Source organism: Ischnura elegans, chromosome 9, assembly GCF_921293095.1.
Source record: "Ischnura elegans chromosome 9, ioIscEleg1.1, whole genome shotgun sequence".
NCBI classification, from domain to species: domain Eukaryota; kingdom Metazoa; phylum Arthropoda; class Insecta; order Odonata; family Coenagrionidae; genus Ischnura; species Ischnura elegans.
The window spans coordinates 41,139,626-41,164,787 of NC_060254.1; the positions used below are offsets into that span (position 1 = coordinate 41,139,626).

Below are 25,162 nucleotides of genomic sequence, written 5' to 3' on the forward strand. Positions count from 1 at the left end.
CCAGAAATACGTCACGCGGAGAGACTTCCCGACATTCATACTTAAGCGTCGCGTTTTCGCGCGCTTGAAATTTTTCACTTTTCATTTAATCGAGAAAAATAGATATCGTCATTTAAAAATCTAAAAGCATGAAATACATACTCCAGGAGTAATAATCTTTCGATTTAGGCAATAAAAAAATAATAGGAAACCACCCTATTACCTGATGCCAAACCCTTCAAATGCAAAATGCAAAATCACTACTCACCTTTTTCCCATTGTGAAAAAATGCAGCACCGAGTATGTGTTCCCCCGTAAATGATGCCTGACCAATGCATACCCATTCATTTAATATGTGCTCCCTGAACATCCATATCTGAACTGTTCCCCCAGAATCAGCAATGAGGAGTTTCTGGCCTGGCTGATCCCAGGCCAAAACTGTTACTCCCACATCATTGGATAATATCCTGAAAATGATACGGTTAGATAAATCAAATGCACACCATCAAAGAAAACATACATATTTTATTCAAATTTTATCCGAGAATGACAGAAATCATAATAAGTTTAGCTGCATCCTCAAAGAATGGTCTCACATGACCAAGATTATTAGGTCTCCTTTGTCATACCATAACCCTGAATTTCCAGGATAAAACAAAGATTTATCCTTGAGTTAATAAATCACCTCATCTGAAGTGAACAAGAGAAAAATATAATGATAGCTATGGTTGAAGAGAGGCCCATTTATTAGTTTATGTTGGAGGGAGCTTGGTGAGAGGTTCCTTACAGAAATGTAATTTATCGCTTAAATTTTATTTATATAATAAAATTAAATTTGCCGGCCTCGGTGGCGGCGGGGTAACGTTCTCGCCTGCCAAACAAGAGGTCGCGGGTTCGAGTCCCGCCTGGGTAGGTTTTCCCCGGTCCAGGGCATGGTCGTTTGTGTACGTTTACTTGTTACATTTGTTGAACACCCCGGTGTAAAATGGCCAATAAAAGCTGTATCCGGTGGTTTGAGAATTAAAAAAAAAAAAAAATTTCTTACAGTCAACATCACACAACAGCATATTGTGTTAAAAATAAAACTAGACACATGGTAAAATTTTGACCAATGACATTCTTGATTTTGAGTAGTGAAATTTAAGTCCAGCCAGTGCACCTCATATAACTCTTCACCAAATATTCATTATACACACCATATTTGGTCCCTAGAACTGTATAAAATCAAGGTTTTATAGTACTTAGTCAGGGTGGCTTTTGATATCCAATTTCTTAATTCCCAGATAATTTTCCAATCGCTAATCAGACCACCTAATATTAGAATAATTTACTGCTCCTAAGTAAAATTTTCATAAAACTCAGAAATATTTAATTGAAAATGTGGTGTGTAGAAAATCTTTCTTTGAATACATGTTCCTTATTGCCTCCTCAGAAAAGGAGAGCATAGTAGCTTCTTATTGGCTGTGCTCATGAATTCCCAGATATGCAATTCAGATGGTCAAGGTAATAAGAATAACATCTGCATGATCCACTAATAGACGAGGTGTACTGAGTGCATAAAGGATGATAATTAGTTTCACAGGGTTCCCACTCTAACTAAATTTTAAAATTCACGGTTTTTTCCAGGGTTTCACGGTTCAAATGCCGTCAAAATCACGGTCTGTTGAAAAGCCATTTATATATAAATAGGTATTGATCATGTAACAATCACAGGCCACGCGTTAACTAGAAGTAAAAAAAAAATGCGACAGACGCAATGAATGCAAACGCAGCACTGAAAGTGTTACCTCTAATGACGTCACCTATCGTTGGCAAAATTCAGGGCCGGCTCAAGGTTGTGAGTGGGAAAATGGAGGGAGCAGGGTGGCAGGGGAGTGAAGTGGTGTCTGATTTTTCGCCCGGGTTAATGAACACTTTGGTTACCGGTCTTCCAATACGGTTTTTTCCTATTATTTTTTTATTGCCTAAATCGAAAGATTATTAATCCTGGAGTGCGCATTTCACACTCTAAGATTTTCGAATGACGATATCTATTTTTTGCGATTAAAGGAAAAGTGAAAATTTTCAAGCACACAAAATCGCGACGGCTAAGTATGACTGCTGGGAAAACCCCATGTGACGTCATTCTCGTTCCCACTGTCGCCGAGTGAGGTGACCTTGGGGCGAGGCTTTGAGCACTGATACGATGCAGGCTGCCAACAGGTAGTGCTTGGCTTAAATAAGGATTATTAACACCCTATCAAATGAAAAAAACTTTCCGACCTAATGCAGTTTTAATAGGTGATTATTAAGGCATGTTTCCCTGAGCTCTGTGCATTCTCATGCATGCATTGGTAATCTCAGACGATGCAAAACTCCTACCTACTCGTATAGAAACTAGGTCCCTGTGACGTCACGTGGAGTGGCATCGCCTGGGCGCCAATCTGGCCTTTTTCAAATGCGATTAAAATTGACCATTGCCATTCGTCTAAACTGGGATTTCTAAAACCAAATAATTTGTATATTATGAATAATCTACTGGTGGGTAATGAATCGCAATCAATGCCTTTCGTTTTCTTTGATGAAGGAAACTACCCTATTACAGGCTTAAGGTCAATGTATCATCATGACACACAGGAATTATTGCGCTTTGAATTTACGTGTGCAGATACATGAGTGGACAGCGTCCGCACATGACTCGGCCTCGAATCATCATCGAAATATTGATTTTTCTTTTGATCTCTCAGCCTGTAGTTCTACAACCAAATTTGAGAGTTTTTAAGGTCCAATGACGAAATTCACAGATTTTCCCAGGTTTTTTCATGGTAGATAAAAATCATGGCTTATTCACGGTTTTAAGGTTATCGCGGTTGAGTGGGAACCCTGTTTCAGTTGGTGAATGAAAGGGAGGGAGAGACTAACAAATAAATGCATCAGCATTAAAATAAAGAAAATTTCCAATCCAAGTTTTTACCTTACTTTTAAGAGAATTCCCTGATATTGCCATAAAATAAAAATTCCCTGACAATTCCTGGTTTTCCCTAATGCTCACCACCCTGTTCGTACTTCTTACACCACTAGTTCACACTCAAATGCAATATAAAGGCTGCTACACAAACACCTGCCACACTACCAAAGGCAATTGAACTGCTTGACCGTTCCCGTCAGAATCAGCTCTATAAATGCCCTCACTAAAAACCAAATAACTAACATCAGACTAGGAACAACACCGGTAGTCTAAAGTGTCTAATCTGATGGGACAATGCTAACTTCAGCTAACAAAATGTATTATACATAAGATACAATGTCTTTGTAAACATTAAATACACTGAAGAGGAGGTACCAGAGGTACTTCCACAGTTAAGCTGTGCATTGTCTATCCTGGTGAGGTTAACTGCTCCTTGTGTTTTAATTCTTCAGTGGTGGAAGGAGACATTTTCCACAAGCATATTTTATATGCAATGTGATACAATTTGGCATTAAGGCTTCACGAAAAAGTACTCATGATGAAATGAGTATGTGGCTTCTAACATGGAAAATCATGAATAACTAAATTTTACGATTAGACAATTTTCAAACCTCATTTTAAAGTAAATCCTCTTTTGCAAAATAGAAGGACGAAACATTGCAATAAATCAAAGGAATGCACAAAATTCCCGGAAGACCTGTTGGTAAAAAAAGTTTCACGGAAATGGGATATACAGTCAATACTGGTCATTAAGAGTACAAACAGGGAAGCAACACATCTAATTGTAAGTCAGCTGTACATACTGAGAAAACATGATCAAATTTGATAAATCTGGGGGTACGGCAAACAATTTTGAACCCCAACTACATTGTAACACCATCAAGATCAATACATATGACTCTAATATCAATAAAGTTACCATCCAATCTCCACCACATTTTTTCATAGGCATCCATGGCACAAATATGACCACAAAGCATGCGGGAGATTGCCTTAATCAACAATCACCTGCCGACCCTAGCACACGCAAGCAAAGTTTCAGTCAAAGGATCAGGTCGAGAGATGAACAGATTTGTGACTTCCAACTGGTCACTACCAAGCACTCTACAAAGGGACTTTCTCCACAACACATCTCTCTAACACATGAGCTTAAACGCAAATCCCGGTAGCCACCCAATATTAGCTAATGTTGGCTATTCATTGGCTGGTATATATTTATATTGGCTATATGTTGGCTGGTTAACATTGGCTATATGTTGGCAATAAGATGAGAACCAACGAATAGCTAATATCCAATTTCCGGGGGGGGGGGGACTAGCCTTCTCCCCCCCAAATCATCCTTAGGGCATGGCATAAAATGATTGATCTTCAGGATTGCTAGGAGACTTCAACTATAAAGAAATTAATAAGATTCCATACCATTCGTAAAAATAATGTGCTGTCCCATAAGAATTTACTTTAAAGAATGCATTCTCGACCACAATGAAACAAGTGCACACTAGTGTTAATTACCGACACTCATTCCCACACTTTGATGCACAAAGGAACATTTAAGAATTGAAGAATTTACGTCAAGAATGATCCCTAATGCATCCATTCACCTCGTAAAGAGGAAACAGTCTTGACACTTCCTGCAACTGTGTTGAAAACGTCTTGAAATTGAGCCATAAGTGTAACATATCAGTATTTTTCACAAAATTGGAATTTTTCAACATGAGCTACTTCATCATGAGTTACTAATGTTATTATCATATACATACATACACACCCAAACACAACGATACACAAGAACCTTTTCACAGAGATCAAGGCAGATGTCAAGTCAAAAACTAGCTCCGTTGAGTATATCGTGATATTTCATAACAGATACGCCACAGAACAAGGCGAAAGTAATGGAAATTTCAGGCATACTGACCGGCAACTATTCCATGGTGTGTTGAGATCGGCGACGTAGACGTGAGATCCCCATGACTTCCCGGATTGATCCTCTAACTCTGTGGTAGTGGTGTAGGCTACTATGTTCCGACATGAAACCGCGCATAGCGTGTTACCCTCGAGCAGACTGCAGGGAAAAGGTAAAGTTCTTAAGTACCTGTCATAGCTAATTCAAAAACGAAATAATTTTCATCATATTCTACGTACCAATCGGAACCCTGGAATGTCTTGTTTATAGTCTTCTGCTTTCTAAATGTAGCGTAGAGGAGATCCATCCCTAAATCTCAAATGACATGGCACAGATCATTCTGCATTCCAAAAGTTCCGGCGATTTCCTAATGATGAACATCACCAATTTCCTTCACAATATCAAAGCATTCTAGTTGTTCCTGGTTCCCTTGAGAAGGCTTGTTGGGGCATAGCGGGGCATAGGCCAGCATAGGCTGCTGTGAAACAAATGAGGAACGTGACTAAAACTGGAGAAGTTTCCATGACAGGCATATATTTAGCATTAATGCTTACTTTAAATACTTTACTTCGTCCACAGATGACGAGGTTGATTTTATAGAATAAAACAATAAATACTCATTTCACTAAGTATTGAAAATCGTAATCACAGTAATCAAAACTGAAACAAAACATTGTCGGTAAGCGCAAATTTTGTTCTAAATTTCTATTGTGAAAACTAGTAGGTCTTCCTGGTTGATTTATTTACAAAAACAAACTGTATTTATTCGCGTGTGATGCTTTTCTGAGAGTAGACCGCTTCGAGTTGAAGAAGAGACTATTCTACCAAACGTAGATTATAATTAATAAATTAAATCCATGTTCTCCTTGAATCAAACCAACAACCAGGTAAGTCACGTAATCAATGAATTTGCGTCTTTTCAGTAAATCAGAGTATTTTAGTTTATTAATACTAATGGCGATACCCCATGTTAACTAATTGTGTTAAGTAAGGAATATACTCCTTTTAAATGTTATTATCTATGGCATTTATGATATTATCCGGCTGTTTGTGTATAGTTGCCAATAAGGTCATCTAGCTGCAAATCAAGGGATGCATTTTATGAGGCAATATTGAAAAAACGTGCAATCTACAATAGCCATTAATTGGATTCTGTGGTTATGTAGTCCTCTGTTGTATGTTAATGTCATCATACGAACTTCTTGTTTCTTTTTCAGGTGCTGTTTCACCTATCACAATTTACTTCAATCGCTAGCCCAAGAAGAACTGCACCCATAGCCGTCAGTAGAAATCAGAATCGTCTGCAGAAAAGCCGGCAGGAAGTTAATAATGGTGTCGTGAAAATATTATGCGCAGAGAGTTTCGACGAGGTAATTATCTCGACCCAATTACGTATCTAATTTTGTATTAATGTCCACTTAATGAGAGTTGTTACACTATTACGCTTTTTATTTCAAACCGTACTGTTAGGATTTTTTTCTCCGGTGTTTTCTTTTTAATTAGATCTTACAGCGATCGTTTGAGGTCCATAATGCATTTTAATTGCTTTACATTTGTCTTATCCAATGTTGGAAGTTCGTTTCATCGTCGTATTCCATTATTTGGTGAGGAAATATCTTACCTCCATTGTTGAAACAAGTTTGCAATGTTATTTATTCATACTAGTAATCTAACAGTTCTAGCTAATTCATTTTTTTATGCGAGTTATCATTAGATATGCCATATAAAGGTTTTCTTGAGCTCATTGCAGACTTATAACGTCAATTAAGCTTAATGAATTTTTTGTGTTTATCATGGTTCCCATAGGATGACATACCTGTTAGAATAGCCTAAGAGGAATAATATTAGAATCAATTGGAATTGAAACATAATTATCTTCTTCCTTTGTTTTTGAAGCAATATTATGGGAGCATCAAAACTCAGGATAAAAATATGTGATGCATTTAGAAAATTACTTTCATATTTTCAATCTTACATCTTAAATCACTTCCTAGGAGATGATTCTTCTGGGAGAAATTGTCACATATCCTCATGAGATGTAATATGAAATAATTTGGGTGATATCTCATCTTGTTTACTCTTACCGGCATACAGTTTTTTAACTATAAGATAGTATCTCATCTTTATTCACAATCTATTACCGGCCTCGATGGCAGCAGGGTGAAGTCCTTGCCTGCCAAAAAAGAGGTTGTGGCGTTTGAGTCCTGTCTGGGTTGGTTTCCCATATCCAAGGCATGGTTGTTCATGTGCGTGTCATGGTGTAATTTGTTGAATACCCCAATATAAAATGGCCAATATGAGCTGTATTCAGTGATTCGGGAATAAAATAAAAATGAATAAAATTAGCTATTGAATGGCTTTTTGTAGGTTTCCACTTTATCGCCTATCAGCAAATCATCCTCATCCTTTGATTAGTTGTTTTTGCATCCTCCTTTTGCCTACCTATTTCTTGGCGGGCATGAACGATATAATCCTAAATTTTCCATTGTTCAAGGTGGAATCATTCACTGATACCCAAATTTGCAATTTGTATCAAGAATGTGGTAGGTATATGAATGGGGAAAAGAAGTTACGAGTAAATAAAATCTTATAATATAACTTTAAAATAATTGCTAATGTTGTTGTTCACTTTTCCTGAGTTGGTGACATAATTAGAGTTTAGGTTCATTTACCCATGAGGATTTACACAGGGTGATTTGGTGACACAATTTTCCTTACAGGCCCTAAAGAACTTTGCTGAGTCAACTCTACTAGATACACTACGCTCTTTAAATCAGAAGATACCTTTGCCTCACTCAAAGAATTATGGTGTACTTAAAGAAGGCATACAAGTTAGAAGCCCACGCCCCCTTTCCTATTCATCATATGGATCCTTTGAAGAAGATAAAAGGGAGGGTTTAGTGGGAATGTATAGAAATCTTCAAGCTTCACCACCTCCTAGACTGCACAATTACTTCAATCATCTTCTTTCTTCACGAGCAATAAGTTTTGGTTAGTAACTTTTTTCCCTTAGTTTGTCCACTGATTTTATCTCATACTATGAGAAAAAGAATGAAATATCATACATCCTTATTATGTGTAATTAATTATAATATTTTTTAAATCAATTGGACCTTGTACTTACTTATAGAGTTACCAGCTGTTAGAGGCTTCAAGACTGTTCGAAGCATGCAAGCAGAGTTAATTAGGAATCCTACTCTGTTAACACGCATTCGAGATCTCTTTCATATTCAGCAGCCTGTAGTGAAAGATCATCGCCTTGTTCCAGCTACCACTAGTCGACAAGAAGCAACTCCTGAACAGACAGAGAAGATCAAAGGTATTATTTTAATTTCCTTTCTTGAAATGCATTATACAATTAATTTGCTTGAGGTGTATTTATGTTCATTTTTTTTAAATCAATGGAGCAGTCTTTACCTTTAAAAATATATAATATGCTGCGTTCAAATTGGCATCTTTTCATGTAAACATGAGTGTGTAACTATTCGTAATCAACTTTGGTACCTACATGGAGTAGTAGTATGTGATACTATGTTATTATATGGTCCTTAACATCTATATTAGTAGCCTATTCATAATGCTCTGATAATAATATAATTGCTCTCCTGCTGTGGCGATGTGCACACAATTAGGACTGCTCATGGCATCATATGCTCAGCAGTGCATACCACCTTGTCCGGTATAGTCCTCAAATTTCCACAGGGGAGAATGATGCCTCAGTAGCTTAACTGGGTAAAGCACTCGACCGGAAATCAAGGGATCTGGGTTTGAATCCCGGTCAAGGTGAATGATTTTTTCCCTGTGGATTTTTTGTGCAGTTTGTGCATTGTGGGTGACACCTGTAACAGTTATCACCGTGGCTAGCCCCAGTATACTGTTAAAAAAAAAATATTCATAATGTATTCAATAACAGGTTTTCTCAACATGATTAAAGTCTTGTGATTGATTGTGTGTATAACATTCAATCATATTATGGGGTCATAAACTATGCTTGTCAACTTATTTCTTAATTTTGCATTGCAGCTCTAATGCTAGATCCAAATTTAAGTCCAGAAGAGCAGCAAAAATTAAAAATAGCATTTGCTGAAGGGTATTTAGCTGCTGATGGTCAACGGGTTCCTGGAAGAACAATGAAATGGCTGAAAGTGATTCAGCAACTGCTGACCATTGTAATATTCTTGGCCATTTTCATATCTTTCATGGGTGAGTTTTTAGTAGTGGCATGCCTTGATAAAAGTGTGTGTGTGCAAAACCTGTCCCTACTTTCCGGTCAATAGTTTTGGCTTATAACAGCTTTAATAAGTAAGGCCTTTATGGCCAAGTTGGGTGCATTCAGATGATGGTTTAATTGTCACCAAATACAGCAGATTCCTGATTAGCGGCGGCAGCAGATTATCCGTGCGTGAGTTTCACACTCCTTTGATGTTTTCCATGTTTCTTTGATCTTTATAATAAATAAAATCGTGCCCTAAAGCACAAGGATTACTGTATTTTAATGTGGGGCTACACCAGGTTTATTATCCTTGTTAGAATTCCCTTCGTAAAACAATTATTTTATTTACTTGCCGATAAAAATGTTTAATATAAATGTTTAGCATAGCAGAAGACGATGAGCAGCAAGGAAAAACTTTTGATTCATCTTTAAAAGATTATTCATTGGTTAACCAATCGTAAATTAAGAAATCAAATTAAGATTGCGCCATGGTGCCCAGCAGTGTAGTTTGTGACGTTGAGCAATTGTTTTGAAGCCTTTTTGCAAACCACTGAATTTTGACTTTTTTTTCAATATGTTATTTATGGCTAATAATGACAGACTTACAGTTTGAATTTTTCCCAGGAGATTGAACTACAATAATGAGAAACTCAGTGCCATGGGATAGTAACATTAGTGCATTTCCCAAGATCCGTTATCCCCCTCCTGTCAGCACTTTCCGCCTCCCCCTCTGATGCTTTCCTCTTCTCCGAAATCAAACAATAAAAGGCCTCAGCTCGTGCAGGGATCACATTATGAAGACCTTAGCTTTGAAAGAAAATATCAAGTTACTCGAGAACAATAGAAACGTGTTTCGCACCTCTCCAATTCTCGCCCATTGAATTTATTCAGCCTATCTCCTTCAAAGTTCCCAGTTTATGGAGGTCAACTGCTGCATGAATCACCTCTTAGCCCAAAAGGTGTCTTACAATGAATTTCGGCAATTGGAATTATACTTTTATTAGATTGAAATATTAGTAATGTGCACGTAATTCAAAAAAGAATTATACCAAACATGACTTATTTCTAACGTTATTTAAGCATTTTAAGCAAGATAATAGTTGGAATAATATGATGGTGATTTCTGGCAAATCTCGATTTCCTCACAGCTGGCAGTTCCTGACAGCTTCTTGGCAGTTGATGCGGCATTTTCTTTTTTAAACAGGGCATCTGGTTACAATTTACGAGTTATGCTATAAGTCTCACTTATCAGAGTTGCTAATGAAGTGATATCTTCTCAGGATATATTGTTTCTCCCTACTATCAATCTGAATTCATCTGCTCATCTGGTACTATGCTATTTAGAAATGAGTGGGTAAGTTGCCTTCTCGATTGGACAAAAAATTTCACTGCGCAGTCATATGGTCATGCTTCACCCTCTGCAGTATGCTCCGCTTATGCCGTATGCGATAGCATTAGTGCCGAACTTCACCTCATACGAGTGGTTCCGTACTTTCAAGGGTGGGTTGACTTCAAACCAGCGAGTGTTTTCTGTGTTTGTTCAATAAAGTCCCGTTTCATTTTTATTAGTTTTATTTTTATTCGTCCGCTAGCACATGATAACAGGGGTGGGGTAGAGCGAGATACTGGTGAAAACAAAACGTGGGATGAAGCCGAAGATCAGGTGGGCGTGCCGCTTATGATTAGTGCAACATTGTTTGCACGTTACATGTTGTCTCAATTACATTAAAAATTTAATTGTTAGAAAGGAACATTTCAAGTAATAAACTATTTATGACCTTTGTGATCCTCTCACTACCAATCACTGCATCGGCCAAAGCAGTTGTTTTAGGCATAACATGCACATTGCTCTCGTAAATACGTGTACTTGAAATGGGTGTGATGGATAAGAATTTTTACATCAGTCAGAAATCCATAACAGCAGTGCAAATGCCGAGTGGAGTGCAAACATTTTTTAGCAAGGTGGAGTGTTCCTTTAGGATATTTGAAGGAGATATTAGTCAAATCTACAATATGACCCAATTGTTTCGAAGTACTAACATTCCTGTAATCAGCTCTTGTTTGAATCCTTTAATGAATATCATAATTACGCACCAAAATGCAGGGTTTCCTGGGACATAGGCAACCAAGCCAAACATTCCCACATTGATCATTTTCCCGCATTCATCATTTTTTTCATCGATCCCCCTGAAAAACAATAGATCAAGGTTCCACTGTATATGATTGCCAATGTTATTGTGAAAATCACACCATTTAATTGGAAGTTCCATGATATTCATTCAGTGAGAGTAATTGTGATTGTGAAAATGGTAAGAGAATAGGTATTTAGATATACATACATAATATCTTGTGACGAGTCATTCTTAGTCTCCTTTCAGGCTTTTCTACATGCAATGATATCACTAGGCCTTAGAATCATTTCTACTCTGATGACAGAAACTTTCAGCTTAGATCTCAACTCTTCTTTGCTTACTGTCCAGGTGGCATTTTCCATATTTCTATGCTTGTAATAACATTGAGATATAAAGCCAAGAAGAGTTATTTAGAGGAAATAGTTCATTCTCACAGAGGCCTAGACAGCCTCTTGGGTCTAAAGTTTTTTGTGGTTTAGTGGATTTGTTACACTCTTCAGATAAGTCACTCTTCATTTAATGAGTTCACTTAGTTACTTGACATTATAAACTGGGAAATTGCTCTTAAAAATTGAGTGTAAAAGTGATTTTCATGAATGATAAACAATTGTTAGGTCTCCCAGAGAGTAATGAGTAATAATATCTTGTCATATTGTATCTGGAGGAAAGGTTGTTAGGAGTGACATGCAGTAGAGTCACATTAATATATAGTAATGGAAGGGTGGTGAAAGTGGAAGAGTAGGAGGATTATAATGGGGGAAGCCAAAACAGACAATCTAAATGTTCCTTGTAGTTCTTTCCTTTTTTCATTGCTACGCTTTCTCTGTATTTTATGCTCCCATTCCATTGAAGTACTTGCAGGGTCGGCCCTAGCAGGTGCGGGGCTAGGGGCGAACCTTCAGTGCGGGGCCCTTCACTTAAAATATTAAACTCTATACCCCATTTACAAACTTGAGCGTTTTAAATCCCTACCACTCTCTGGCTAAGTATGTGTTCCCCTCCCAAATTCAGACTTCGTAATTATGCCGTTATGATACCATCGCGCAGTTAGTCTTCAAAACTATCGTATATTTTAATTTTTTTTCACGAACGCGGGGCCCGAGGCAGTCCTAAGGCCGGCTCTGAGTACTTGTCTTGTTCAAAGTGAGAATTAAGGAAGAAAAGAGGAGGGTAAGATAAAGTAGGGGGAAAGTGGCCCAAGGATGTGTATCTGCATTCAAAGTATTTAACCATGGTGGGTCTTTACTTCATGGATCATAACAATTAACTTTTGATGATAACAAACCCCTATGCCTTCAAACCTGTAACTTTCAGCATAGGTAGCAAGAGGATTTTACCTCAATATGACTGAGGCAAGCCAAAAAACATATGTATCATAGCATCAGTTTAAAAGGGTCTTATTACTATGAAGGATGTAAACTGAACAATTTTACTGTTGTTTAATTTTATTCCATTTCCCTGAATTGAGTATATATGTAAGTTACCAGTTTTCTCATTCGTAATTAACGTCCATGTTTTCAGCCAGTGCCAGTGGATCTGTTTTCCGAATCCAGTTGGGCAACCAAGTTGAGGTAGATCCTGAAGAAATACATGTTACCTTCGATGATGTGAAAGGGGTAAGGATGCAATGCTAATGTTAAGTTGTTAGTTATGTTATTTAACAACTACTCTGTGTAAAAAATTACAATGAGAATTAAATTTTGATTTAGGTGGACGAAGCTAAGCAAGAGCTCAAGGATGTTGTTGAATTCCTGAAAAATCCAGACAAGTTTTCCATCTTAGGAGGAAAACTTCCTAAAGGTAATTTTTATATATATGTTAAATTAATTTAAGTCTTGTGTAATTTCAGTAGTGGAACTAATCTCTTTTCCATCCTCCTTACTACCACTTACCTGTGACTCAGATCCCTTACCTACCATCTACCATACTCCTACAATGCCATCAGAAAAGTTCAACTCTGAATCCCTCTTCCTTTTCCCCTTTTTCGCAGTAGTAGTAGTAGTAGTAGTATTGATTGTTAGGGTGTGTCGACGGCTAGGTCATTCTGCACCACCACTCAGTCATTAGATTCAAGTCGTATATTAGAAGGATCGTCACTGTATAATTTATTTATATGGATTAGAAACAATCAGACATTATTTATAAAAATTGAAATTTGATCAAACAGACCCCTGAGAAACAAAAATTATACCATTCAGATTAGTCAGGTTGTCTCCGAGGAGGGATTCAAGGTCTCCCCTATATTGAGCCGAATCCGTGCGTCACGGTATTTGTCGCACTGTCAGGATATGTCGGATACTTAAAAGACATCCGCACTCATCGCACTGAGGTGCATCCTTCTCTTCCGTAAAGAGAAAGGAATGAGTCAAGCGACAGTGCCCAATCCTCAGCCGAGTAATTACCACTTCCTCCCTTCGATTGTTCCTGGCCGAGGAGGGCCAAGCTGAAGTTGTCGCCTTGATGCTTCGCAATTTATAATCCTTCAGAGTCCTCCACGATTCCATATACTGTTCAAGCACAGCTTTTCTAAGGGACGCTCTCAAGTCTTCATATGGAACTAGCATTGATGTGTGCACTTTCCCCTTTTTCCCTAAATAAAAAAGAGATGGATGAGATGGTCATGATAGTGATGTAACACATGATACCTGCATTTATTTAATACATACTTTTTTGGTGATATAAGTATCTTTTTTGTGCTTTATTATTTGACCCTTTGTTTATAAATCCAATGTATATGGTCTTCTTGACTGTTTTTGGATTTAATGCGGATAAATAAATTAATTCGATTTCAATGCAAATTGTGAACTTCTCCATAAATCACCCCATGAGTTTTATGTTGTTTTTTGCATGAAAGAATAGGACTAAGAGTTGTGTGTGGATCATACAAATTACATAATGAGAGGTATGAAGCAATTAAGTGAAATTATGGATTTTCAAATGTTTTATTTAAATATTTTTCATGTACATATTATTAAGTTAAAATATTCTACTGGAATTGTGCCATTATTCACTTCTAGATTATAGCAGTTTATATCTACCTTAGTTATACTCAGTTGTCTAATTACTGCAATTTTTGCGTATGTGGAATGTTATGATGTAAGTACATACAACCTTCTCCCCTACTTAATATGAGTTTATGTGGGAACTCAGAGCTGACAGAGTGTGACTTCATAGCCTATGTAGTCTACTAAGGTGGCTAATTTGGTACATAAAAGGTGGCTGTTTGTTTTATAATAAGTATACCTTTGAAAAGTCTGTAAAATTTCTGGAATTGTTCGGAAAAGTCAGTAAATTATGAAACTTGAAAAACATACTAACCATGTTATATGATCACTGTAGGGAATGGTTGGCTGTTACAAAGAGTAATGAATATAACTCAGTAGAATCCAGCACTCACATTCGTAGTGGCTCTTGTGACATTTCATTGTTAATGTACAGTGCAATTATTACACTGTGTATTAACTGTGTGCAACAAATTTCACTTCCGTGGTTATTTGCGCAGACATATTTATTTAAGTAATCCAAGTGAATATAATTACTTCATTTCAGTGAGTTTTATCTGCAATTTTGTCATCCTTCGGATATTTTTCCTCAATCTGTAGGAGCAGGCATTTAAGATTTGGAATGAAGCAATGTGAGTGTTGTAAACTTAAAAAATGGATAGTGATGAGGTGAAAATTATATAAAAAGATTACAGAAGTAAAGATTTGTACGATGCCTCTGTGTTTCATGTTTATTCATTTTCTTGGTATTATTTCCAGAAGCTCTGTTTTGGTTTGAGCTATTTTTTTACCTCTTGGTAATCAGTAAAGTAGTGACCTTTTTGGCATCAACCTCAATCTACATGTAGAGTCACTGCAAATAAAGAGAACCAATTGTTAGGTACTTCTATGTATGTAGGCATATGATTACTAATACTGGTTTAGTCTCGGGTTGTTGCTTAGTTTTGATTATCTAGCATGTTCCTGTTTGTTAATGTGGTCGGGTTCCTTTGCTCTATGATTTCTATGGAAATCTTGTATTCATAATTTTTTTCCAAACAAAGCTTATTTTTTTCATTTTCACGTTAGGTGTGCTGCTGGTTGGCCCTCCTGGGACTGGAAAAACATTATTGGCGAGAGCTGTTGCTGGAGAGGCTGGTGTACCTTTCTTCCATGCTGCTGGACCAGAGTTTGATGAGATTTTGGTTGGACAGGGTGCCAGAAGAGTCAGAGATCTTTTCAGTAAGATTTTGCTTTCTTGGTGCTTATTTTTAGTTACGACCTTATCTATAACCCCTTTATAAACTCTCAAATTGTTGACATAGTATTGATTGGTTTAAATTTTTGTTCTTTTTTTCTGAAGATTTTATTTACTAAAATGATTCTCCTCATTCTTTGTATGTACTAATTTTTACTATTTTTCAAAGATTTGGAGGATTTGGCATTATCAAATGATGGATTTGTAGGTTGAACTATAGCTCTAGAAATTTACTACCTACTTTCAGTTTTCCGAAAAAAATATCCATCTTGTCATCATGAATCATGGAATAAGCTTCATGAATATTGAACTAGTTATGAAAATTAGTATAAATGTTGTATTTTTTATTTAGGTTATCAATGGAACTTCATAGCGTCACCTTACGTCACTATTTGCTGCTAGGTTAAATTTTTGTGGCTTGTAAGCAGAAACTTTATTTACCTAATCAACTCTTTATGGCTGGTTGGTGTATTGGTATGGTTCTTGGATTGGAGCAAGCAGTATTAAAAATCAAGGCTTTATTTGATGAAGTGTGGACACTTAAGCCAAAAAGTGTTTGCACATAATATTTTGTATTCATGAACTGTGATCTGTATTCATTTAGTTTTTCTCTATTTGCAGAGGCTGCTAAGGACCGTGCTCCATGTGTCATTTTCATTGATGAGATAGATTCCGTTGGAGCCAAGAGAACCAACTCTGTTCTTCATCCTTATGCCAACCAAACCATAAATCAGCTCCTGTCTGAGATGGATGGGTTGGTATAATTTTCCCTTTTATAATCGAGATTTTTCTGCTTTCTATAAGTTGCTCATGAATGCTTGAAAAGGTTATGGTGGGGATATTATTAATGTCTAGTACAGTAAACTCTCAATTATATGAAGCAGGATACTATGAAATTTTCGATAATATGTAGTGAAATTGTGGTCCCTGAAAAATGCCTTGTTGAATACATGGCACTATACGAAAATACAAAGTTTTGAAAATACAAAATTCTTTGAAATTATGAACATCAGGCTCGGTCCCCATTAGCAAATGGAATTTGTTGATACAAACATTGGTGAAAAATTTGTCTACAAATCTAGTTATGCCGGCGTAAGTAGTTAAGATATCATCGCTTTCATTTGTGGTCCATGAAAGAAAAAGTGTGAAATCGTAAATGATAATGCAACTTTGGAGGGAAAGGGTTTGCCGAAAAACTTATGGTGGGAATCAAGGGGAAGTAGGAGTTCAGTGAAAATATTGTGGCTGACACAATGCCCCGTGCTTACTCGTAAACATCGTGTCAACTATACTTTGTGGTTAAACATGTGAAGAAGGTTGTGCGGGGTATTTCTTACACTCCAACTTAAACTCTACATAATTGAATCGTACTAAGAAAATGTTACGAGTCCGAGAAAATGCTCAAATTTCAACATTCTTGCTGTCAAATAAGCGACCTCATTACACCACTTTTCAAATCAATAGTTGGAAATATGAGGAAGGAAGAGAGTTAAGTCACTCAATGATAAAGGAAATATTTTTCAATTTAGAGACAACATTACAATTTGGAGTGGGTAAAGGTCGGGAAAATACTGTCGGTTGTCAACAACAAGAGGTGGGGAGAGGTAATTAGGATATCACCGATGATATCATAGTTTATATGCGAGGTCATATTTAGGGCGAAATGGCTCCTCTATTGCCAATTTCAACTGGGATTGAAATGATTCTGTGCATTAAGTTTTCGCGTAAGCATCTTGCTATCTATCCACAAGGGAGGTGGCATCTGGCTGTCTTTCGTCCTGGAAGTGCTGAATATGCGAAGGGCTTCAGTCGGTGCCTAGCGAGTGTCTAAGTAACAAACAGTAGAGAAAAAGCAGCTGCTGGGACTACACATGACAGCAGTGATGACGAAGATGAAAGTGAGGAGTATCTTAAATATTGGGCTCTATTTACCACCAAATTATTTTGCAGGCTACTCATAATGAAGAGGCACATCCACCTCGAATCACAAACTTTCTTTCTTCTAGCACCCCTACCTGTTCCCCCATTCCTAGAGATCTTTGTTCACTCTCTCCTACCACCTTTTGCTGACCTTTCTGACACCCAACTTCCCATCCCATACCCTCCTCCCCTATCATTTCCCCCCTTCCCTTTGGTGACGGAGCTTATGACAAATGAAATGTCTTCCATTTTAACGTCCTCTAAGGTGATGGAGCACAGAAGCCGGAAGGAGAGCCCAAAAAAAATTTACTTCAAATATTCCCCCGTAGAAAATTATATCCTTCGTAATTTATGATCGTAACTGAATCATAATGAAAACAACTAATTAGAAAGATCACACATTTACCTGACAATACACTTGGATTTACAAATAATTCCATACGAAGGTTATTCTGGAAACGGGCTATGATCCTTGTTTTTTTTCTTGTCACTGAGCTATAAAGGACAACATAAATGGTAGTTAGGCCGACTGCTGTTAAAATTTCATTGGTGTTGGAAACAAATATCCATCTTATGCATAGTTAACAGTTGTTATTCGCTGCTGACCACAAATTTCTGAGATTAAATTCATGTACAAAAATTTTCAATTAGTTTTTTGATTATGTTGTCTGTAATGGACGGGAATTTCTTTAGCCTTAAGATTGTTGATATTTAGCTTTAAAGAATGGGAAGTTTAGGGTCGTAAAATTATTAAACAGTCTATCACAGCATAAAATAGAAAAAAAGTATTTTCTAAGAATTATACCTTAAATAACCATCAAAAACCTTATAGAAGGCCACTAAAGAAAAAAAAATGATAGTGGGAGCAAAAGCAAATATTTTTTCATGACTGATTAAAAAGTTTAAAAATACGAAATTCAATATCTCAAAGTGCCAATTTTTCAGTCCTGCTGACTTTGTATAATCAAGAGTTCACTGTTTATGTCACAGAGAAAATCAGGAATATAATTTATATAATAATCTTATTTTAATGCTTTGGTCTTGAACTGTAATCCTTATTCATTTATTTCCCCGTTAAAACTAGGTTTCACCAGAATGAAGGTGTCATTGTTCTTGGAGCCACAAATCGAAGAGATGATCTCGATAAAGCCCTACTACGACCTGGTCGATTTGACGTTGAAGTTCAGGTAAAGTAATATTACATGTATAACTTCTCCTCTGATTTGCATTCTTTGTGTAGAATTTGTACTTAGTCAAAAAATTGAATGTGTAACTTTATTTGAGGAAATAACTCCTAAATTTTCTTTGATTAATTTAGAAACTTTTTTTAAATACTGTACACATTTAAAAATTATCTGTGATATTATCTTCAGGTTCCTACTCCCGACTACACGGGTCGCAAAGAGATTTTGACGCTTTATTTAGGAAAAGTCATCACATGCCCCGATGTGGATGTCTCATTATTGGCTCGAGGCACAACTGGGTTCACAGGGGCTGATTTGGAGAATGTAGTTAATCAAGCAGCATTAAGAGCCGCTATGGATGGAGCTACCTCAGTTGGTATGAACCATCTTGAGAGTGCACGAGACAAAGTTCTAATGGGTAAGTTGATGCATGAAACATATTAGTGAGAAGTACCATGGACCAGGGTGTTTATTTGGAATTGCATAAGTTGACTTCCATTCTGGCATTGATTCATTCTCCACATTGAAGGATCTCTTGATCGTTCAATAATTTCTTAGAAGTAACATAGCCACTATCTAGGTAAAACATTTACGGATAAAACTTTGACTACCTTCATTGCTGTATAAAAGCCACTCATATATTATTGTCACAAAGGGTAAATTGTTATGAAATTTTGAAGTTCTATTGTTGAATATAGTTAGCTGCTGCCTTCATGACAAATCATAATGTTAACAGAAGAACTGCCATACTTTGCTGCCCAATTGTGTGACTACATAATTTGGACTCGATTACATTTAATGTGTACAAATACATAAATCTCCTCTTCAGCTTTTTAAAAATAAGTTAAATTAATTCTCAAATATAAATTAATATTAGAAGTAATGAGAAGGAAGTGTATTTCTTCTCTGTAACATTCTTATTGATGCTAAAGTTATTACTCAAGTTGTTGTGCTATATGACTGTATCCTGAAAAGTATGACTGTATTCTAATATCTATGAAAGGGAATGCTTCATAAAAAGTAATTTCCCCTTGTGTGTATCCTGAGACTTTTATTTAGTGATTTAGTTTTTCCTCATGTGTACATAATTGTAATCTTACCGTAATAAATTGATAATCAATGTGAATTTGTGATAAAATCATATTTTATATATGTTATGCCAAATATTTTATGATTGATTGTATGATTTTTTTGTATATTTCAGGTCCAGAGCGGAGGTCACGTATTCCTGATGAAGAAGCTAATCAAATTACAGCCTACCATGAAGGTGGTCATGCTATTGTTGCGTATTTCACCAAGGAGTCACATCCACTGCACAAAGTCACTATAATTCCTCGTGGTCCATCTCTTGGTCATGTAAGTCAGTTTCCGCTATTATTTATATTTATCGTTATATATTTACAATTATTTATTCCTTATTAAACCCCTTGCTCTGAAATTACGCATCTAGCTCGTCGTCAGATTTTCATAATTTTAGCACTGTTTAGGGTAACAGTAGAAATATATTTTGAAAGTTTAAAATGTTAAATCGTCCATAATGTATATAAATAACTCAGATTTCATGAAATATGATGCATTGGCATGCATATATTTTGCATATGTTTTAGCCCTAATTTTATCCTACATAACGTGGTGTTCTCGTGAATATGGTGGACAATTATTAACACTGCCTAGCTATCTAGTTATAAACTTTAAAAGAAAAACTGTCAGAATTATTGAAATATTTTTTTATTTCTTGCATGTAATTGTGTGATCAGTTGGTGCTATGATGTAAGGTATTACATATTAATCATGGAAAATGTCTTTTTTTGTAGACTGCATATATACCTGAAAAGGAGAGGTATCATGTTACTAAGTCTCAATTATTGGCTATGATGGACACCATGATGGGAGGTCGGGCAGCAGAAGAGCTTATATTTGGACCAGATAAAATAACCTCTGGAGCTTCTAGTGATCTGAAGGTAAAAATATTGTTGTATTGAATTTAATTGGTGATAGCTAATGAACAATATTCTCTCTTTCATATGATCGTATCTAGGTTAGAGCTATTTTTTCTGTTACCATGAAAAAGCAAATTTTTCCTCTTTCATGTGGCTTAATCAAAGGAAAAATACACTGCTTGTTTTCTTAAAAAGTCGGGGTGAACCCCGACAGTGGCTTAATAAGCATGACCCTTGCCACATGTGCCACGGTGTGGACTTGTGACGTTAACATCTCATTTGGTAAAACCCATCCCGAAGTTCGTTCTGAGAAAATGGCCTGGTGGTGTAACTGGCTAACACACCTGACCGGCAATCGGGAGGTCCGGGTTCGATTCCCGGCTAAGTCAAATATTTTCTCACGGGAACTTCATCCGGTGTAGTATTCAACTTTGCACCCGTGTGCGTGACTGCGCACAAAGTCACTTGTTCCTGCAGTGCTCTCATGTCTTGCTTGCTGTCTCAGGAGATGTTTAGTCTTCTACGTTAAACTCTGCAAATAGCATCACTGTTACTGTATTTGATTAGAGGAAATGTTGTGACACAGGAGATAGCTGTAGTTTTAGATATTATGAGAAGTTTTTTTGTTATTTTTTGGAATAATTGTGATTTGCATCAAAAATATGTTAAAAACTCTTAATAGTGTGAATTTGATAGTACTGATACATACTTAATTTTTTATTTTCCCTTTCAGCAAGCAACATCAATAGCTACTCATATGGTAAAGCAGTGGGGAATGTCAGAGAAGGCAGGGTTAAGAACCATCGAGGACAATAGCAAAAGTTTTGTAGCAGTCAATGATTTGAGTGCAAGTACAAGTGAGATGTTTGATGCAGAAATAAAAAGGATTTTACAGGTAATGTGTAGTATGCAAGGAAGAAATTTATGTTGTTTATTTCTTATCTTACTGCCATCAGTAAATTCTCTAGGTTTTGGATTCTAAGTATAAGTGTGGGGCAAGGGGCACTTAGATGATGTTCATGGAGGTGGGTTCTTTATTGAAACTCTTTTATACAGAAACCTTTATCAGTTGAAACTGAAGAATCTTACTAATTTTCAGTTTGAATGTAATTCAGGTGTTGCATTTTAATTTATAACAGGAATGGGTGGTAGGTAAGTGGCAGTTAAAAGGTTTTGGCAAATTTTGGCTGGTAAAGTTTGATGTTTGAGATTTTATTTATTTGCGTGAAATTTTTATTTATCATCCTCCTTTTTTTTAATATTCTTCAAGATTTAAAAACTTCTTGGAGTTACTCCATTCCATTTTCTGCATCGCTGCCTGGTAGTCGTTGTCTTTCAAACAATGTTTCTCCAAATTACTGCATAGAAGAAGTGACTGTGTACGCATTCATGCATCCAGGTGCAAATTGGAATCCATGCAAAAATCATTTGACTTACAATTGGCTAGGATTTGAACCCAATAGTAAACCTGACCAGCAATTAGGAGATCCAAGTTCAAATCCCGTCTAAGCCAAATGATATTTTCATGGAAAATTTCACCCTTGGTTTCTCCACTTGTACTGAAGGAATATTCAGGTCAGAAGACAGAGGAGAAACTTTGTATGGAAAACAACAATTTAACAGCAGCGATCAAAATGGAATGGAGAAATCATCTTCTCATCCCCGAAACCTAAAAGCCAGCATCTTGGAGGTGCAGGGTTTATTAAGAGTGAAATATCATGTTTAAATGCACTTATTTATCTGTGAATTTGTGAAAATAGGAATCTAATGCTGATGAGGAAAGTGGAAAAATAGCCTTCAGTGACTACTTAATATGCCTTGTATGTCGTGGGAAGTATTTGTTGTTTTAATTTTGTGTATTTTTCTCCTCCCCATTTTTAGTATTCTTTGTTTTCTGCTAATACAGTAAAACCTCTATGTAGTGAACCTCTTTACATCGTAAACCTCCATACTTCGTACCAACCCTCTGGTCCCGTCAGATTTACATGTAAATTTATAGGCAAACCTCTATATAGTGAACCTCTTTATCTCGTAAAACCTCCATATATCGTACCAACAAGACAGCCCCGAGACGGCCTAACTACCTCCGCAAATCGTACCGAGACAACTAGAGACCATTAATACAGCCGCGATTACCTACATGGAATGACATTTTCAGCGATAAATGTTTCACGCTTATTTTTTTCTTATACACCTTTAATAATGTTCACGTTAACCATTAGTTAGGGCATCCAACTATCCCAATAATATTAAGTGACGGTAAATGAAGACAGAACACATCGTTTTCTCTTGAATCATGGTCAAAATCGCACGATAGCACTCGCTTTCTTTTACTGATGGCTTTATTTTCTTGTAAGTGCCTACATACTATGTTCAGTTAATAAAAGAGGCGACCAGCGCAGCCTATAATCACTTGCTGACGGAAATATTTCAACTAACTTCACTCCCATCCATGGAGACAGAATTACTCGACCGTATTGCTACTTCCGCTTCTAAAATTAAAATATTTCAAGAAATTTCCGCGACTTGAAATAAATCAAATACAGTTTCGCAATTATTTTATTCCCATATTTCCCGGTGTAGCACTTTCTTGCTACCGCCTTGGTAATTTTTTCGATGCTTTCGTGAATGATCGTAGTTTAAAATTTATTGCGCTTAGCGACAGTCATATGTCTTGCCTGCGTATTTATGCCGCGAAATCTGACTATTCCATCGGGAGTCCGGGACGTCAATTTCTAGCAATACTGAACGAACATCAATCCATGCGCGGCAGTGTTAGGTGAAGGAGGCAGCTAATTAGCTGATACGCGGTAGGGCATTGAAATTTTTTACTGTCGCCGCTGCATTCTGGAGTAGTTCGCCCAGCATTCTCACCTGGAAATCACGTCCTTTCGCAGACCAAGCATTTCTGTGTGCCCTCAACAGAGTTTTTCTTCGGAACGCTACGTGCATTGTATTTTGGAGAGAGGGAATTCAACAAAATTTTCAAAATTACGCTCAATTTTTTGTCTATTTTTTGCCGTAGTTACGTGTTTATTTATTTTTTTATAATCTTTAACAAGTCACATGTTATAAGAATGATAAATCAATTCTAAAAGATATAATAAGGAGTATTTTCAATTAATTGCCATAAAATATGAAAAAATATGAAAATTACTTAATTAATCATAGGATGATGATGGATTCAAGAAATAAAAGAAGGCGACTGCTTGACATTGCCACATAATTAGCAATTTTCCTAGCCACCTACGAGGACAGGCAGAAGGCAGTGACCTTTGGAATACCATCATTCACCCTCACATCTATTTTAAACAACCGAGGAAAAACAGAAGAAACTGGCTGGGCTGCACAAATAAAAAAAACTCAGGCAGTTAAATTTGATGAAGAAATTATGTTTAGAAATATAAAACTATTGTTCTTTCCTCCGAACACTATTAGTAAATTACAACCCTTAGACCAGGGAATTATTTCTTAAGTAAAAAGGCATTAACGAAAACAGCTAGTGATTTATTTACAGTGAAAATGACATTAAAAAGTGCTCGTGGAATTGAAAACATTATTTCGAGAGAGTTAGAAAAAAATTTTAAGCAAACCCATTAACTAATTTATTTTCTAAAAAGGCCTCTTCAACAATTTACTTATACCTTTGTGTAATCATTAAATTGTAAATATATGTTCAGTTATGCATACCTATATATTTAAATATATTAATATATTGGCTTAAAAGACAGTAGCACCTTTCATTTCCCAAGGATATGAAAAAATGGTGCCTACCACAAAAACCTCTCTATAGTGAACCTCCATACATCAAATTGCCCAAATTTTGGTCCCCTCCATTACGATGTAAAGAGGTTTTACTGTAAATATTTTCTTTTAAATATGCAGTGGTAGTACCGGTAGATTTAATCCTACAAATAACCTTCATTTTTAATGTCCTCAATTTTGCATTAATCCTAGGGGTGCAGTGATTTATGTAATTAATTTCTCATGTAATTCATTTCTTTTAATTCTTTTAAATTTCCATTTTTATGTGCATCATTATTCGTGTAGGAATCTTATGAAAGAGCAAAAACCATTCTGAAAAACCACCAGAAGGAGCATAGGTTACTAGCTGAGGCTCTATTGAAGTATGAAACTTTGGATGCTGATGACATTAAGGCCATCGTGCTTGGAAAAGAAGCTCCAGATAAGCAGTGAGGACTGATTACCATCACATTTTCATGGACTCATTTTCAGTGAGAGAAGTGTTTGCCAAAAAGTGACAGAAGTGTAATAATATCTGCCAAAAATTCTGGCTTCCCTCCTTCTCAAGGAAACGGAAGATCTACCTGTATAAATCATAATTTTCTGTAATAAAATTTTCGGCTCTCCTAGCTTTCATTTTTTACCAATATTTTGATTTAAAGATGCATCTTTTCTATCCTATATCCTCATTTTTAACCTACTGGCCGTAGTGGCTCTATCAAAGTGTTGGAAAACATGACCAATTTGTTATTGATATTATTATTTCCTCACTTCAGAAAATTAAACTGAAGAACTTTAACTCAATCAGCATCCCTTTACTATGGACTATGGTCTTGAAGTTATGAGAGATATCCCTCATTGTTTACACAAAGGCTAACTTGGAAATTTAAGAGATTTTAAATAAGATGTTATTTTTTTTAAAACATCTTAGGATTACTCTATTCTATTTTCTGGATTTAAA

The 25,162-nt window shown here is 36.3% G+C and overlaps 2 protein-coding genes across 2 annotated transcripts in view; one reads left to right on the plus strand and one right to left on the minus strand.

The window, feature by feature from the left end:
- LOC124165947 (mediator of RNA polymerase II transcription subunit 16) overlaps nucleotides 1-5,304 on the minus strand; it is a 45,340-nt gene extending 40,036 nt beyond the window's left edge. The window contains exons 1-3 of the mRNA XM_046543491.1: nucleotides 5,069-5,304; nucleotides 4,842-4,988; nucleotides 248-446 (exon numbers count right to left, since the gene is read on the minus strand). Coding sequence (XP_046399447.1) covers nucleotides 248-446; nucleotides 4,842-4,988; nucleotides 5,069-5,136 — 414 coding nt within the window. The 5' untranslated portion in view covers nucleotides 5,137-5,304. The remainder of the gene's footprint in view (nucleotides 1-247; nucleotides 447-4,841; nucleotides 4,989-5,068) is intronic.
- Nucleotides 5,305-5,406: 102 nt separating this feature from the next.
- LOC124165948 (ATP-dependent zinc metalloprotease YME1L) lies at nucleotides 5,407-24,844 on the plus strand. Its single transcript, XM_046543492.1, has 15 exons — nucleotides 5,407-5,716; nucleotides 6,047-6,199; nucleotides 7,550-7,820; nucleotides 7,960-8,148; nucleotides 8,853-9,032; nucleotides 12,696-12,790; nucleotides 12,884-12,974; nucleotides 15,245-15,397; nucleotides 16,035-16,167; nucleotides 18,418-18,520; nucleotides 18,707-18,935; nucleotides 19,722-19,873; nucleotides 20,332-20,478; nucleotides 21,191-21,352; nucleotides 24,508-24,844. The coding sequence occupies exons 1-15, from the start codon at nucleotides 5,687-5,689 to the stop codon at nucleotides 24,652-24,654; spliced, it is 2,235 nt and encodes a 744-aa protein (XP_046399448.1). The 5' UTR covers nucleotides 5,407-5,686; the 3' UTR covers nucleotides 24,655-24,844.
- The last annotated feature ends 318 nt before the right edge of the window (nucleotides 24,845-25,162 follow it).